Consider the following 18,209-nt stretch of genomic DNA (forward strand, 5'->3'; position numbering starts at 1 on the left):
CCACCTGGTTTAAGTCAGACAATATTTACACGGAGCGGACTTTACAAGGTGTCGAATAAATACAACAAAATTAATTCATAGGACATTCATTAAAAAAGGTGTTTCTAAAGATTCAATGTCAACTGTTCAATTGCTCATTATTATTAAGGTATTTGAAATGTAACTTTTTTAGAAGACTGCTCACTGTGCATGTGCAGCCTGTAGCCTGCACATTTGCTTTTGTCTGCTGAGCGCTGTTGCGTGCAGACGTTCATGCAAGTGTGACAGAAAGCTGCTTTCCAGTGGAGCCAAAACAACAAGTGTGCTTTTGGGAAATTGGGAAAGTCACCAAACTATGGTGTTTGTGCTCACAGATACTATATCTCAAAGGGAGCCATTGTCGACCAGCTAGGAGGAGACCTCAACTCCACACCTCTGCACTGGGCCACCAGGTAACTGAGCAGTTTAGTGAAGCCCTCAGAACTTCTGTCTCTATCTACTCCATCAGATTGTGATCTGAATTATTTTGTGTAGACGGCAATGTGTACGAAGAGGACACAGAACCTACCAACCAAGCTCTCATTGGTGCTCATGGTGTGGGTGGGGGGTGCACGACACTCTCCTGTTGAATTATTGATGAATTTAACAACAGGTCCTGTGTCGCTCTCCACCTGTCTGTGACCTCTGAAGGAACTCCTGACCTAAGAGCTGCTCTAGTTTCTGAAATTCAACAAAGAAATGTGTTTTCTATTCAGTCTTAGTTTAAAAAACATCCATTCAGATCGGGGAACTCACCAAGATCATGTCTTTTCCTGTGTAGTATTTCTGAAAGAGTTAGGGTCTTCAGGACGAAACTGAAGCTAAACAATCATTAATCACTTTCACTTTTGCTTGCTTACCTATTTTTCTTGCACTCTTGGGACCTCAAGGCTACCATGGTTATGACTTGATGCTGTACTAGATTATCGGTCACATTTTCTATTTACATAAAGGACATCAGTAAAGGGCACAGCTGAAAGTCCACCTTTCTGGATCAAAACGTAGAGGTTCATGGGTAAACTGGTCTCAGGTACTACAACTTCAGGTGGGTGTGACAGTGGGATTCAGAGACTTTAGCTTTATCTCAGTCCATCCACAGCAGCATGACACTCTAAGGTTTTGTTCTGCTGAGTCCTCTGCCGTCCGTGTGATTTACGGTTTTCCTTTTTTGCAGACAAGGCCATCTCTCCATGGTTGTGCAGCTCATGAAATATGGCGCAGACCCGTCGCTGATCGATGGTGAGGGATGCAGCTGCATCCATTTGGCAGCTCAGTTTGGCCACACCTCAATTGTGGCTTACCTTATTGCCAAGGGGCAGGTGAGGAAAACTCAAGCAGCATCTCTTTGAGGACATGAAAGTGAAAAATGAAGTTTGAATGCTGTTTTAATGAAAGGAAACACACTTGGAACAGAACATTTCTGTTGGTTGGTGCTTGTCAGGGTCATTTCAGGTTAGCAACAAGTCTGACATGTATTTGCTTTGTTCAACAAACCCTCTGTGAAGTTAATTTTAATTGTAAAAAAATGTCATAAATCTATTCAAACTTAATAAATGGATAAAAGTGCCATCAGCCCCCAAAATAATGAAGATTTTCTTTTTAAATGCATAAAAGTCCTGGTCGTGTCTTTTAAAACTGTCAGTAACTTTGACTGCTTCACAGCAAAAGACACGGACAAAAGCATCAGATCCATTAAGAAAGGTAAAAAAAACAACAGCTTATAAAAATAACAATAAATACAAACCACAGTTTTAAATTTAAACATGAAAAATGTATAAATATGGTAGATCAGATCGAATATTTAAGTTTTTTTGAGTGAAAAGTGAGAATGTTACCTTTGTGTCAAATAATATTTATCCACTTCAAGTGTAATTAAGTCACAATAAAACGAAAATGACGTAAAAACTTTACGCTGTAAACATCAGAACTATTCAATTCAATTTTATTTTTTTATAGCCCAAAATCACAACAACAGCCTTCTCAATGGGCTTCGTACCTGTAATTGTCAAGTAAACATAAAACCAAGCAGTTTGTTTTTTCTTCTTCTTCATTTTGACAGTCATTCAACTAGGAAGTTTTTTTTCTTTAGACCCTTCTTCGCTGTAAGTAAAAACTCATAAAAAAACAGATTTCAGAAAAAAAGAAGAAACCTCAGGGGTGCCCACATGAAGGAGGGATCCTCCTACAGGACGGACAGGCGATGTACCAGAACTCTTCGAGAAGAATTAACTTATCCAACTCTACAACTATATATCTAAATAGTCCAGCAGATGAGCTTAATCCAAATGGGGGACGGCTTGAGGTACGAGACGAGCCAGAGGCAGGATCCACAGCCAAGTGTTGGAGCAGTAGTAGAGACGAGGTGCGCAGTCAGGTACAGGAGCACGGACAAGCCAACTGGAGTCTGGAAGCACCTGGAGGGGAGTGGGAGAGAGTACATGAATCACACTGCACCAAACAGAGGCATGGAGAACTAGATGATAAATAAATGATCAAGAATAGAGGAGAGAAGGAGACTAGAAGTAGATGAGAATAGAGGACAAAACCCCAGTGCACCGTACTTTTCCCAGCTTCAAACTTTTAGCAGCCGATTATGAACTATTTGTTATTGTTACGTTTAATTTAAACAGGTTAACAGTAAGTTAAATATTATCTGATTACTAGCTAGTCTGGCAATAAGCCTGTCCAAAGAAGAATGTTTTAAGCCTAACCTTGAATGTAGAAACTGTGTCGGCCTCTCTTACATGAGCTGGGAGCTTACCGTGTTCCGTACAACAGACTTGATGGCTAAAGGCTCTACCTCCAGTCCTACATTTTGTTAGCAAGCGAACTACAAACACACACACTAACTCAGTTTTATATGCAAAAAAAGAACTCAACAGATGTTTAACCCTTGTGCTATCTTATATGACCCCACCCTTACATTGTCGTGTTCTCCCTACCATGACAAAGGTGGATAAAGGTGGAAAGATTTCATGTAATCCATGGACACCAGTGAAGATCACAAATCATTGAAGAAAAAAGGTTTAGCGCACTGTCTAGTGGGTCTAGATGACCCTACTCCCAATGTTAAAATGCCTAGGATAGCACAAGGGTCAAACACTGGAGTACAGGTCTTACCCATGCTCTCCATAAGGGGGCGCTCAGGAGCTGTTTATCCCCAATGCAGAGTTTCTTTGAGTGGCCTTAGGAGTCTTTCCTGTTCACAGGATGTGGATATGATGGATCAGAACGGCATGACTCCTCTGATGTGGGCGGCCTACAGAACACACAGGTATTCTTCTGCACGTAGAATGACGGCATGTCTAGACTGGAGGGAAGTAAGGCTTAAGCACGATGTTGCCTCCACACTGAAGAAAACAACCATACGTTAGATTGGACTTTAAGACCTGAAACATGATATCCTTCCAGAAAGCCCTCCTTCTTTTCCTTACGCCGTCATGAGAAATTTGAGTACTAGATTACAGAATCAACTGTCCAATTGATGCAAATTTGTAAATAAAGCGTGAATCATGAGAACGATCCTAAAAACTGTCAAACTGTGTTTTTTGAGGAAAATAAATGCCATTTATTGACTTTTGTAAAAAATTAGACTTGTGTTAGATAGAAAGCTGCAGACCTGTTGGCAGGATCGTCTGCAGTTTGACCCAGTGGTTCTCTGTGTCACAGTGTGGATCCCACACGTCTGCTCCTGACCTTCAACGTCTCTGTCAACCTGGGGGACAAATATCACAAGAACACAGCGCTGCACTGGGCCGTGCTGGCCGGCAACACCACCGTCATCAGCCTGCTGCTGGACGCCAATGCTAACGTTGATGCACAGAACATTAAAGTAAGGTGTTTTCTTTAAATCTCGTCTGAAGGCGTCTTGTCTTCCTGTGCTTCAGCAAGTGTAGTTTTTTCTTGAGTTCACATCATTTTAGCTCCTGCAGGATTTTGTAGGTTTTTAAAAAACATTCAAGTCAATACAAGGATTTGAAAAAAACAAACTTTAAATGGAAGTTAAAGTCCCACTCCGATCATCTTTTGATCCACTTCAAAGGGTTCCCAGTGGTCTTTTAATGATGATTGTTGTTTTTAGCCAGCATCTTAAAAAAAACTGTCGTTTTCTAGGACATAGTTTCTGCAGAGCAGCAGCACTTCATTAAAAATTCACCTCTGAGGTGTAGGCAGGACTGTTAGCGCTGCGCAACCCCCCCCCCATATTCCCTCCCTATTGCTAAGAACTCTCAGTTTACAATCCCTCCTGCTGGCTTCCAGCCCCTCACACCCCCCAACCTATCATTAGCGGTAAAACAAAAATGGCGAATAATATAAGAGCTTTCCAACCGTACAGTTTAGATCCAGATTCCAGCTCAGACGAGGAAAACAAAGACATTCATGGATCTATTTGTCTGAAGGTGGATGATCAGAATGGGGCCAAGAAGGGAGCTCCCAGCCCTTTCAGTATTTTTTTCTAGGCCACAAATACGATCTTTTGATCTGCTGATTCACAACGATTTGAATAAAGAATAAAGAAATACACAGAAATGCAGTACAAATCTTTATTTTCTTAATAGATCTCCTCTATTATCAGAAAAATTCCACCAAAAACATGGTGGGTCTTGAAACACATAAGTTCACTTTTCATTTCACTGTTTTCAATAGAAATAAAGCAGAAAGCCTTAGCGCAGAGTGGGAACTGCTGATCTTGCAGAAAAAGTTGGCAATGATTTCGTTGGTAAATGTAAAAGTGAGGAGGTGGAGGTACTTAATGCTGGTTGCACTGGCAGGAGTATCTGGAGTTTTTTCTCCTTTATTTACCTTTTTGGTTAGTGCTCCTAACTCCTAAGTATGTTTTAACTGTGGAAGTAAATTAATTTGGATTCAGGTGTAAACTTTTGCAGAATTGACCCTTTTGCTGAACAGTACTCGTGTGAAAGCGGGTCGCATTCACACTGTCAGGTTTGATCCACATTGAAGTTCAGTTTCTTTGATGGTCCACTTTGTTAGAAAGTATGAACTCTCATCTCAGGTAAGGACCAAAAGAGTGAACTCCCGTCTTCTTAAAAGCGAGGACCTCTGTTCTCTTGAGGTTCAGTCAAAGAGAAGGGAAGTAAAGCGAGGAAATGCCATTTATGCCATTTATAAAGAGGGGCAATAAAAACAGGCCACAGCGAAAATCCCGAAAAACCTGAACAATGTTTTACCTTGCAAATGTACAGGAGGACCATACACATTTTACTCTGTCAGAGGGTTAGCAGCACTAGACAGTTGTCTTTTCCAAAATTACTACCCCGTCTTGGTCGGGTAAATGTTCTATTTGAAACTGGGATTTTTCCAGGCGATTGGTCTGCTTTGGTCTTTTTTTTTCTTTCCTGAGAGCCTCGTGTGGAAAACCAGAGGAAACTGTGGTGTTTATCAGCCTCTTGAGCCTCTCCACAGGACCATCATAGCATGAGAGTGACATCACATGTTCTGAAGGTCATCTTCAAGTACACAGCAGTCTGATGGTTTTCTTTGGGTTTTCATGTTTAGGGCGAAACACCACTGGACCTTGCTAAGCAAAGGAAGAATGTGTGGATGATCAACCACCTACAGGAGGCACGGCAGGCCAAAGGCTACGACAGTCCGTCCTATCTTAAGAGACTGAAGATGGATAAGGTACAAATACTCAGCACTCCTCCAACCAGAGCCCCACAGAACAAAGATCACTGCCTGGTTCTACTGATCAGACACTCACTCCCAGGTTAAACAATGGCGGAAAACCTGCTTCACATGCTGGGAAAGTGGATTAGAGGGTGAAAATCCTGACAATAATGGAAAAGTACTGTATAAAAAGAGTGGAATTCCATTGACAAAGCCCTCCTTCGTCAGTCAGGCATGCTGGGACCAGCCTTCCAGACTGAAAGCCTTTCTGCACTGTTGACTGTCACAGCATGTCGAGTTAGTCCGTATTTTCTGTGGAGCCAGACCCACAGGAAGAAGGGTGTATTTATGACACCCCCCTCCTTCCATTCACTGAAACAAGCACCGGGAAACTGAAGCCAACTCTGAGCCACTGGGGTTTTACCAGCCCCCTCTGTCTTTTCTGAACAGTTTGGTGAAAACTGACTTCTCAGTCCAAACAAAAGTGCACTTCTGCTTGTGAATGTTTCAACTTGATGTTGAATATTTCTCATAAAAGTTCTGCTTTGATCTAATTCTGCTCCATCTTTTCACTTTTGCACACTTTTCATCAGATATGGCAGGTAACCGACACAACATTAGAGGCTGACCGGAGCAAATATCTAGTCTGAGTGCTTTTTGCCTTTTTGATGTGGCTAAGATGATCTGCTGAAACTCAGACTGAAGAGGATACGCATTTATAGATATTTGCATCAACAAGGGCTGCTAATGTTGTGGTTCATGTTGGATGCTGTATACTTAGCTGTTTGCATGTAGACTGAATAGAGCTCCATGTCTTGTTGATTTTAGATTGCTCCTGCTTCTGTTTTACATGTATTCATTTTTATGTCATGGATAAAGCAAGGCTCGGGCTTTATGCAGGGAGGTGGGATGTTTGCTCAGTTAGGTTAAATTAAAAGAGAAGCCTGTGAACGTTTTGGTTAGGTTAAGATGATGTGGAGAAACTCAGCCCTGAATGAGTCTGAGGAACACCTCACTTCCTCATGGAGGAACAGTTTGAAGGAAAGCCTGGAAGATGTCAGCAGAAAAACAGAAATGGGATAGAGAAGCCGTCAGCATAAATCACACGTTTATAAACACGCTAGAGCAGGGGTCGGGAACCTTTTTGGCCAAGAGAGCCATAAACGGCACATATTTTTGAATGTAATTTTGAAAGAGCCATACAATAATGTAGCGTCCCTTTCCCACACTGAGGCACGGAGACTTAACCTCTTTTAAGGTTCTTTATTCTGGTTACTGCAGACCGCAACAAACGCCGTACAATTAATTCAGCAACTCCTGAATCTCTCCCGCCGAGGCGAGAGCGCTTCTCCCAACTTTATATTCGCTCCTGCCTCGTCAGCCCTCCCATTTCCCTTATTCGGCCCATAGCTGAACCCCATTGGTCCAAACTACCTAACAACCACCTGAGCGACAGAACTGAGGGCCAATCAGATCTCTGCTTGATGCGTTTAATGAACTCCAGAACTTATAACACGGCCAACAGCCAAGTTAAACTCAGTCCGCAACAATATGTTTAAAACTAAATATACAAATGAATGTGTGCATTTGAAGTCATTTCAATATTTTTAAAGTACAATAAGTCTGTGAATTCTTTTTAATAACATCGTTATGCTGTTGCTAATAAATGATGAGTAGAGTCCAATGTAGACGTTTCTAATGTCAAAGCAATCTTTTGATTATAATGATGCCATTTTTGGCTAAAATCAAAAGACTTTTGATGTTTTTGATACATTATTGTCTGCAGAGCTGCAGGAGTTCATTAGAAATTTGCTTTTCGGTTGTGACTGTTGGCGCAGAAGTTAGTCGCGCTAATTTCCTAGCATGCCTTTTTCCACCGAGCAACAAGCACCTCACAAGGCCAAGCTAAAATTAGCGTAGCAAAAAGGTAGCTATCCAACAGCAGAGTTTAGAACCAGATGGCAGATCAGACGAGGAAAATGAAAATGTACATGGATCTATTTGTCTGCAAGTGAAGGATTTAGAATTGGAGTGGAGAAAGCCAGACTTTGGCCCGCCCACGGCAGTAGCTGGGTCATAAGTCAGAGCTTTTTAAATATCCGCTTTTCATCTACTTCTCATCCAATGCGATTTAAATAAAGAAATACTCAGAAATGCAGTTTTAATCTTAAATTCTTTTATACATGTCCTCCATTATGAGAAAAACAGAAGAAACACAGTTTTTCGTTGGAGTGGGTCTTTAAAGGACTGGGGCATGTGTTTTTTCTGTTCTCTTCTGTCTGCTACATGTTACTGAGTGTTCAAACCAAAGCAGCCTTTCATTAGCATACGTCTGTCTTTAGACATGCAGCTTCATCGGTTCATTAGCCCCCTGAACGCTGAAGCAGAGCAACGCAGAGCTTTGATTGAAAACATGAATGATTACACCAAACAAACACACCGTGTCACCTCATCTGCTCTGGTCAGGCTTTTCTTTTACCTGCACATTCCCAGGAGAGTCTCGCCAGAACTGATCCGGTTGAAGTTGTGAAGGAACCTTTAAAAAGTCACCTTATTCTTTCCCCAAAATGTCCCTTTTTTGTGTGTTTGATTCTGAGCAAAACCATCTGACAAGAAGTGTGAGCAGAACAATGGGTTTCCCTTTTCCTTATCATAACAACAGAAAACCTCTACAGTGGACTTTCAAGACCTAATGAAAAACAAAACAAGCCTACATTCAATCCTATTGATGCCAGTTTTTGTCTTTGTCCAGACGATGTAATCACTTATATAAAAACTCTCGGAACAATGAAGGCATTTGTAGAAAAAGCGACAAAAGAATCATTTCTGTCCTTCAAAAACAAGTTTTTATCTGCCTTCTGTTACAATTATTTGATTTCTATTTCATTTCTTTCAAGAATACAACATATCAAAATGTCCTATAATGACATATTTCTGCTTCTTTAACTTAAATATTCACTTTCTAAGGTTTTTTTAATACATGATGTACAAGATTTTTTGTTATTCAAAAGTTTCCCTGAAGAACAGGTTTGGTGGTAATTCTGAGCCTGCCACCTGTCCCGTCCTGCATGTCTCATGGACTAAGTCTAAACTCCTGCTCCCGTGCAGCTTTAGCTTGATGATCAGTTCGGCATCTTTTTCATTTTTGGACCGTGTTCTGGTTTCACACAGTGCTTCTAGCCGTCAAAAAATAAAAATAGCTAAATTCTACCTGAGAAACAATGTTGTCTTCATTCATGTTTTCCTTCTATTTCTGTCGTCTCTGTCTCAGTGTCAATACAGACAGAATGGGTAGTGAGAGCTGTAGAAGTGTCAAGTCTAACGGGGGGAGCAGTGCTTTTATCTGTCCGCTCTGCTGTGCAGGAGTTCAGACAGAAAGTGATGCTGGGAACACCGTTTGTGGTCGTGTGGCTGGTGGGCTTCATCGCTGACCTGGACATCGACTCGTGGCTCATCAAGAGCGTCATGTACGCCGGCGTCTGGGTGGCCGTGCAGTTCCTCTCCAAGTACGTCCCACTGGGAACATGAACATGAACCCTCTCCTCTGTTCTTATGAATGTGTTTTAACAGAGCATGTTCACATGAGCGGCCCCTTTCCTTCATGTCACTTTTAGAAAAAAAGCACAGAAAGCTTTTCCCTTCGCAGCGGTGTCTGCTTTTGACTTCTTTTGAGCTTTAGCTGCAGGCTCTTCCATCTGCAGGAGTGAGGAGGGGTGGAAATGCTGAAGTGAAATAATGCTCAGAGGCACGGCTAAAGAAGGGGTGCTTGTAATTGTTCAACCGTCTTGTCTTTGCAGGGCTTTTTTCGATCACTCCATGCACAGTGCTCTCCCTCTGGGAATCTACCTGGCAACAAAGTTCTGGATGTACGCCACTTGGTTCTACTGGTTCTGGAATGATATCCTTTTTAGCAGCAAAGGTTTCCATGAACAGATCAAGATTTACAGCCAAAAAGCACAAGCTTATGATGGTGTGAAGTAGTCGCGTGATCCTTCTCTCTCTCTCTGTCCATTTCTGTGTCTAATCCCGTATGGTTTACTTGTAAATCAAGGTTTCAAACTGTGGTTCCTGAAAGTCCATTGGCTACAGATTCTGTGTGTTTCACAGACAGATGTAATTATTTGAGGAAAACTGATATGAAACATCCTTTTTGTCACAAACCTGAAAGCCGTCTTCAGGTTGAGCTCGGGTCAACCCTCGACTTCCATGTTGAAGTTTGACAACCTCTAGCCTATTACACAGGCAAGTCGGTCTTTGTTCACACCAAAGCAAAATCCTTAAATGTTTTCTGTCTAGAAGTTCTTTATACTTGCACCTAAAAAGATCCCGTGAACATTAACCCTTTGACACCAGAGATGCCTAAATAACACTCTTTGACATATTGTAACTCTTGGAACGTTTACATGATCGCAGAGAATCAGCTGATTCTCCTGCTGTAATGACGTTAATCACGTGAACGTTTAAAGAGTTATGGTAATTGAAAGAATGTAGAGACTGGAGCTAAAGCCCCGGAGTTGAAGGGATAAACGTCAGCAGCTTTCAAGCGGTTTAACTTTCAGTTCTTCTGTTATCCCAATCTGGGTTAATGGCTCGTAACAATCTGCTTTTACACTACTCCTTCTTTGTGTTGTGTTTAAGCTTCTTTAGTAGCTTCCCTCTTTAGAAAGAGCCTTTTTGTTCCTTAAACGACAGAACCTTCACATCCTTTTTTTTTTTTTTTTTTTTTTTTTGAAGAAACTGGATCTTTGTGACGTTTTAGATTTTTCTGTTGAGTCAACTTTGTCAGGAACCTATTTATGTTTGGAATAAGACAATCTTCTGTTTGAGCTTCTGTTTGTTATTGTCACACAGCAACTACGTACATTTTGCATATTTTCCATGTATGAAGTTTCAGTCTTTCAAGATCCATGCGTGATATGTCGTTCATTAGTTTTTCTTGCCTTCGTCATTCCTCAATGTGCACAAATGGTCGCCGAGGGTTTGGGCTGACTGGTCTTTATGTGAATTTAGTTTTGAGCTATTAAATATTTGTGGTCGGTTGAGAATTATGCAGTTTATGCATATTTGACTTAGTTTATATGCATTTTTTTACGTAAACTGTGCGTGATTTTTGTGAGATGCATACGCAAATTTTTGTCTTTCCACGACCCTTCCTCTTATGTCTAACAGACCTTTCAGACATGTACCACCAATGAATACCTTTTATATCACTTATACAGTGCATGTATCACGTTCAAATAATGTAACTGATGCACAAATCACTAATGAATTGCATATAAAAAGCGCAATAATCATGCATGGGTCCTATTCTACGTTAATTTACGTGTTTTTTGCGTGGTTTATTCGTTGGTTTTAACGTGGTTCATTCGTGATACATCTGTGAAAATTTCATGTAAAGACCACAATGTTTCTCCCTTTTTTCCACGTATATTCACATATGACCAATTTTCATGTTCAATATGTGCAAAATGAACGTAGTGGCTGTGGGACACATCCTTTAGATGGATGATTTTTGTGAGGAGCTGCAGCTCCTTCTGATGAAAAAGACAACTTCTGCCTTGACCTCTCTGCACATCTGCCCTTCGCCACGGTCCACGTTCCCTTCCTCATCAACTCCCTGGTTTTGTTCTACAACTTTGGAAAATCCTGGAAGTCAGATCCAGGAATTATCAAAGCATCAGAGGAGCAAAAGAAAAAGGTAATGTACGTCACTGTGGGTCAGTCCAGCCTCAACAGGGCCTAGACTGATTTGTGTGTTTCCTGGCAGACGATAGTGGAGCTTGCAGAGACGGGCAGCCTGGATTTGAGCATATTCTGCAGCACCTGCTTGGTAAAGCCTTTTCTCACGCACGCTTGAAGCTGAAGTGGAGATTAGCACAGAGGATGTAAAAACCTCATTTCTCCTTACAGATACGGAAACCTGTCCGCTCCAAACACTGCGCTGTCTGCAACCGCTGCATCGCCAAGTTCGACCACCACTGCCCCTGGGTGGGGAACTGTGTGGGTACGTGCCCGCCACTGCCTCTGCAGGACAAACTGTGTGTTGCACTGAGCATGGGAGGCCACACAAACAACAGAACTAATTCTGCTTATGAAGCAGCGTCTCACAGTTAAACGAAGCGCCACAGCTTAAAAGCTATACATCAAAAAGCTTGAAACAATAAAAATGAAGAAACAAAACTGAAACCGGAAGCGACGCTTCATGAAAAGCAGGCGGGCTACAGGTGGAAGGAAGCATGATGAGGACTGCTGGCTAGCAGCAGACTGGAGACAGCAGAGGAAGGAAGGAGTGCCGCTGTTTGCAGCACTTCCTGTGTTCAGGACGGAGCATGAAAGTGAGGAAACCGTCTGAACAAAGTGATGTCCTGCAGACAGAGCATCAACCCCGTCATTCGTGGGAAATCTACATTTTTAAAAAAGCATCTAAACTGCTCAACACACAGCAGATCACCTTTTATGGAAGAAGAGAGCGGCATGACCGATCCAGAGAAGGGTTACAGTGATCTGCCCTGATCATCATGACGGTGTTAACTGCATTCCAACTTCACCTTTTTGGCACAAACCCAACCATGGATGTCCCCAAAGAGATATGTCTGCAGGAAAACAACGAACAGAGGCAAACGGGTGTTTGTGGAGGAAGTCTTTGTTCTCCTCAGTCTGCATTTCCTACACATTTAGAGCATTTCTATACCCCAAACAAACATCTGGATTGTACCTCAAAACGTCCTTACAAAGCGGCAAAATCATCTATAATTTTGCGCCTTTGTGGTCAAAGTCTTGTTGCAGAACGTCCTGAACCCAAAAGGAAACTCTCATTCCTTTAACCCTTGTGTGGTGTTCATATTGTTGTTACTCAGCCAGTGTTCGTGGGTCTGGTGGACCCGTTGCATGTTGTGGTTTTTAATGCCTCACAATCAAACACTTTGATGTTAAAATACTCGACAGATGTTTACCTCATCCAATTACAATCAGTTTATTTGGTTAATATTTGCCCTTTACCTTTGTTAGATCACATTCATAACTCATTATTTAAAACGTGATAAAGAAAATCAATTAAAATCAAGATATGATTGGAAACAAATTTTCAAGTGAAGCAATGGTTTTCAAAACTACTAACTTTTATTTATTTGAACACAGAAACTGAACCCATTCAGGTGCACAACACAAGCTGAACACAGAGTAAACCTATTGTCAAGACAACACATCAGCCCCATGGCCTTCTAGCCACTAGCCTTTACAACACATGGTCCTGGCTGCTGACAGCCTGGTCCTGGCTGATGGCTTTGTTTTGGAACTGGCTGATGCTCAATCTAAATGGTATGGCTTATACTTATATAGCGCCTTTCTTCCTACAAGGACAAAGCGCTTTACAGTCACGGACCCATTCACCCAGTCACACACACATTCACTCACACATTCAGACACTGGTGGCGGCTCCGCTGCCAAACACAGGCGCCCGCCTACCACCAGAGGCAAGGTGGGGTTCAGTGTCTTGCCCAAGGACACTTTGACTCATGGGCCTGCAAGGCGGGAATTGAACCTGCAATATTACGATCAGGGGTCGACCACCCTACCGCTGCTCCACGGCCGCCCCAATCTAATCATCTTCTTCAGAGTCACTGTCAGACTCTGAATTTTCAGAAATGTGATCCTCCAATTCTGAAACCTCCTCTTCTGAATCGTCTCCCTCTACATCATCCTCAAAAACGTCTCTCTCTTCTAATATCAATTCCAGGGCCCTCTGCGCAGAAAGTCTTTTGGCCATTTTGATCAGTTGTGATAAGAAACCACACTGGCAAAGCTATATTTATAGTGTCCCGCCTCCAATTTGTAGCAGATCTTTATCTGCTATGTGAGATATTAAAGATTCCCGTAAGCAAGTCAAATGATCAAATGTGCGGGAGAACGAGAGCAAACAGAGTTGATGCTTGAATTATTCTAACAATGTTGCAACCTTGTGCGGGAACCGCAGGTGCAGAAACAGAACTCACATTTACAGTGAATCTTTCTCTCTCTGCCACTCTCTCTCTCTCTTTCTCACTGGTCACACACACACACACACACACCCACACACACCCACAGGCCCAGACAGGTGGAGGACAGAGTGTAGGTACATAAAAACATCAATTTCCACACTTCTATTAGCCCTGGGTCCAGTGGACCCGAACATCTTATATGTAATAGAAATGTGTTGGGGGGGTATACGGTGTGTGGTCATTAAAAATGTATTCTGATATATGTTCTTCACAGAAAATGAGCCAAGGCCAGTGAGTCTGAGTTTGAAAAATTAATTAATTGTATCATTTTTCTTTTGATAAAAAATGAAAACGGGTCCCACAGACCCGAACACCACATAAGGGTTAAACCACTTTAGTGTGTTTAAAAATCCATTTTCCCTACTACTCATTTACTTCTCAGCATAAAATTCAGCACAAGCTTTACACCTCAATGAATTCTAAGTCATCCACTTTTAGTTATTTTTTTCTGTTTCAAATAATCTCATGATGTCATCTGTAACCTTTATGCCTGAACCTTTATACATCCTAGTATTTTTTTAAAAGAACTGAACCCTGTTAACCAATGGGATAGGACCTGTTGGTTTCTAAGGGTCATAGAAGTCTCTTCTTCTTGACTCCACCTTTCCCACAACTTGAATCTCATGGATATATCTTCATTTCTGTAACTTGTTACCTCTATTTTCCGGTTTGTTCAGATGGTTAATGCGGAGGACGTTGCAGGTCTCTACTTGTTTTCATTGATGCCAGTAGTTGAGGTGATGTTAACAGGACTTTTGTGTCTGGCTGCAGGAAGCGGGAATCACCGCTACTTCATGGCTTACCTGTTCTTCCTGCTCTGCATGATCTGCTGGATGATATACGGCTGCATCTCGTGTAAGACGCCCACCCCCGAGAGTCCCAATAGAGCCTCTATTTCCACCTCTTTGGTTGATGTGCTTTTCCCTCCCCCAGACTGGAGGGTTCACTGTGCCACCACCTACGCCAAGGATGGATTTTGGCTGTACCTGACGCAGATCGCCTCCTGCTCGCCCTGGATCTTCTGGATGTTCCTCAACAGCATCTTCCACTTCATGTGGGTGGCAGTTCTCATCATGTGCCAACTCTACCAGGTATGGCGCCCTGACTATCAGCTCAGTTTCAGCTGACTTACAAGTAAGGGTGTATTCAGACCGGAAAAATCTGTTGGTCCAGAGTAGAAGTCCAGTTTTGTAAACAAAACCACGTGACTAAAGATCTCTTCAGTCATTGGCTAGTAATTACAAGGGCAGAAGTTATGGAAGTCCTGCGCTTTGCGGTCCTTGTCAGGATAGTTCACTGATTCAAAGTTTATATTTCGCTGACCAATTTTTAATGCCTGTCTCAGTTACAACACTTTACTTTGTTTCGGTGGAGGCGTGCTGCAAGACGGTTACTGAGGAGATGATGGATAAGAAATTTACTCTGATAAATTTTTATGACATATAGGTTGTCGGAAAAACTGTGAAAAGCAACGTGTATCACAATAAAAGTTGTTTTAATGATCCTGCATTCATCCAACCACATTTCAAAGAGTTGCTGTGTCTCATCGTAGCTTCATGTTTCTCCATGGCTCTCTGTTCAATTCAATTCAGTTCAGTTTTATTTAGATAGCCCAATATTACAACGTTGTCACAATGGGCTTCACACCAGCAATAGTACAAAAACATAAGATCGGTCATAGAATTCAATATGTAATGGCTAAACTAAACTAAACAGAGTAAGCTAAAGTGGTCATCCCTGCCCTTTGACCCTCCTTCTCCATAAGGAGAAACTCCTAAAAAACCGTATTCAGGAAAAAAAAAGAAGAAACCTCAGGGAAATCTACATGAAGGAAGGACAGACGATGTACCAGAACTCTTAGAGAAGAATTAGCTTATCTAACTCTACGGCTACAGTGGCCGTTCTGCTCCAGTTGGGCCATCTGATCTGCTGTAGTCCTTCTGAACATTCAGGAAGACTTCTGCATGAAGCTGAGCAGAACCATTTGCCCTCAAACATTCAGAAATTTACGAGAAGAAGCTGTTCAAATGAGCAGATATTACTAAAAAACTATGCATCTATCTGCAACACAATCAGAATGCTTTCTTCTTCCTGCTCCTTTAGAGTAAAAATAAAAGCATTTTTGTTGTGATTTCTGACACACACACACACACCACCTCGTTGTCTCAGGCTTGTGACGTTTTTCCTGCAGATTGCCGCATTGGGAATCACCACCAATGAGAGGATGAACGCGCGCAGATACAAGCACTTTAAGGTCACGGCTACATCCATCGAGAGCCCCTTCAAGTAAGTGTCATTGGAGTGTCTGGGCCGCTGGTTCTGGTGGGAACCCGACCCGCTCACCTGTCACCTTTGTCCCCTGCAGTCATGGCTGCTTCAGAAACCTCGTTGACTTCTTTGAGATCCGTTGCTGCGGCCTGATCCGACCCGTGACGGTGGACTGGACCACGCAGTACACAATAGAGTACGACCAGACGTCCGGCTCAGGCTACCAGCTAGTGTAGAGGAGGCTGTGGAGAGCGTCTGGATGTGGGAAAGGAGCTCCCCGTTCAGATCTGAGCCATCTCTGGAGCGCTTGCTTCTTTTTTTGCGTTTGTTCTTGGTGAAACCATCTTGCCTTCACCGATCAAAAAGAAACCCACCAGGACGAGCATGCAGTAACGGGGGCAACACCACCTCGCCCATTCTGTTCACCTTCATCTCTCAAGCTATTACTAATACTGTTACTCAGACCCACCCGACTCCTCTCCTCAGAGCTTTTGGACGGTTTGTTGCTGCCAAACATCAAAGGAGAGGAGATCGGGAGAGGGGGCAGTCCTGTGTGTGACAGGAGTGGGACAGCCCCCACCCTCCCCACCTCAACGTAACATTTCTGCTGTTGTGCATACCTGACGGGTCCGGGAGGTCTCGGCGATGAGCAGGGCGAGGCACAGAAGTGTGACGGAAGGAGAGAATGTCTTTGTAAAGGATTTTGCACCATGAAGACGGGGAACTGTCAGAGGACAGCGTTGGAGGCGGAGCCTCTGGAGTTGCGCTGCGCCTCACCTGCAGAGCTTTTTCTGTGGATCCTTCAGCAGGAACAGCTGTAAACACGACGCCGCGGCCAACAGACAATGTGATGCAGTTTATTTATTTGAAAGCTATTTATAGATAAAGTAATTAAACGGTCCATCTCTTTTTACATGTGGTTTTAGCTGAGTAGGATTTTATGCACAGGACTGGCTGCCTGAGAGGGCGGGGGGCGGGGACAGCGGGGGTATTTATTCCGAGCAGCAGGAGGATGTTCAGTAGAGCCTCATTCCATGTCTGCTCTCTGCAGAAGCTGTAAAGTCTTATTTTTGTTTGGTGTCTGACGTTGCACTGATGGTTTTAGTCAGAAAGGAGGGAGGAAGAGGAGACTGTATATACATATACTCTCTAAGGGGGTTGGGTTTTCTTTCATCAGTGTTAGTCCAAAGTGTTTTTATTCTGAAGGAAACAGGAAAGAATTGGAGTGACTTTTGTCTGTATGTTTGTAGCTTTTAGTGATGTTCCACCCTGCTGTCCATTGGCATTTTAATACCCCCTCCCCCCCATGTACCTGACATTTCTTCCCGCCAACAAACTCCACTGCATGTATGATGCTTGGGACCTCTGGTCGCCATGGCAATGGCTAGCCATCTGTCTGTATATAGTGAATGTTATGTATTTCCGAGGACTTTGGGGGTTTTTGATCGCCTGGTTGTGTTTGTGTTTTTATGGAAGTGGTCCTTCCGGTTGCCAGTTTTAATGTCTTACATCCCAGTGTGTCCACATATTTAAATGTTGTTTTTTTCCCCCCTCATTTCTGGGTCAAACGCAGAAGGCTTTGCTTTACCACTGGATGTAAAAACTGTAAAGCAGCATACTTCAGAACTGCAGTTTTTTGTTGTTTTTCTGTCTAGGTGGAAATGTGCTGATGCAAAAGATTTAGGGACAGGAGGTTCAATCACCTGGGCAGCGCAGCAGCTGTGGGTTCTCTCAAACTGGTGACGACTGTTTCATATCAGCTTTCTTACAGAGAACTCCAGGTCGGACGCACTGGTTCTTCCAGCGGTTTGAGCCCCCTCTGACCCCCCGTGTGAGAAAGAAAAGGAAAGCACTTAATCATGTCCAGTGCCTCCCTGCCCACCTCCACACGCCACTGTAACTCCACTTCAGATGTAAACATATGGGCATGGTTCAGTTTTAATAATAAAGAATCAAATAGTCAAATGGAATCGGGCCGCTTCTTTTTCCTGTCCTTATGTGGAGCGCGTCTTCCTACTCTGTTGTTAAAAGCTTCAGGGAGATGAAGCCAAAGGAAAAAAGATCCTGGGAGGCGGTGGAACCATGGAAGACTGATTTAAAGCTGCATGATCTGAGAAAAACCTCTGAAGTGTCTGGAAGTTCAGAAAAAAGAGGCAGAACAGTAAAGAAAAGAAGATGTTCCAGTTAAACTAAAAAACGGACTAGAAACCCATTAAAGCTCCAGATAGATTTCTATCTTCCACAAACATGCAGCGGAGT

General features: G+C 42.8%; 1 protein-coding gene across 2 annotated transcripts in view; it reads left to right on the forward strand.

Annotated features, from left to right (window-relative positions):
- The window catches only part of zdhhc17 (zinc finger DHHC-type containing 17), a 39,905-nt gene extending 21,985 nt beyond the window's left edge, over positions 1 to 17,920 (forward strand). Inside the window, exons 4-18 of one of the 2 annotated variants that reach the window (XM_020713999.1) lie at positions 354 to 431; positions 1,193 to 1,337; positions 3,228 to 3,292; positions 3,688 to 3,850; positions 5,536 to 5,661; positions 6,240 to 6,248; positions 9,010 to 9,152; positions 9,444 to 9,544; positions 11,220 to 11,344; positions 11,414 to 11,476; positions 11,557 to 11,650; positions 14,454 to 14,537; positions 14,616 to 14,773; positions 15,874 to 15,968; positions 16,048 to 17,920. In XM_020713999.1, coding sequence (XP_020569658.1) covers positions 354 to 431; positions 1,193 to 1,337; positions 3,228 to 3,292; positions 3,688 to 3,850; positions 5,536 to 5,661; positions 6,240 to 6,248; positions 9,010 to 9,152; positions 9,444 to 9,544; positions 11,220 to 11,344; positions 11,414 to 11,476; positions 11,557 to 11,650; positions 14,454 to 14,537; positions 14,616 to 14,773; positions 15,874 to 15,968; positions 16,048 to 16,186 — 1,588 coding nt within the window. In that variant the 3' untranslated portion in view covers positions 16,187 to 17,920. The remainder of the gene's footprint in view (positions 1 to 353; positions 432 to 1,192; positions 1,338 to 3,227; positions 3,293 to 3,687; positions 3,851 to 5,535; positions 5,662 to 6,239; positions 6,249 to 9,009; positions 9,153 to 9,443; positions 9,545 to 11,219; positions 11,345 to 11,413; positions 11,477 to 11,556; positions 11,651 to 14,453; positions 14,538 to 14,615; positions 14,774 to 15,873; positions 15,969 to 16,047) is intronic. The other variant, XM_004082978.3, reaches the window with a different exon arrangement.
- The last annotated feature ends 289 nt before the right edge of the window (positions 17,921 to 18,209 follow it).

Source organism: Oryzias latipes, chromosome 23 (genome assembly GCF_002234675.1).
Source record: "Oryzias latipes chromosome 23, ASM223467v1".
Classification (NCBI taxonomy): Eukaryota; Metazoa; Chordata; class Actinopteri; order Beloniformes; family Adrianichthyidae; genus Oryzias; species Oryzias latipes.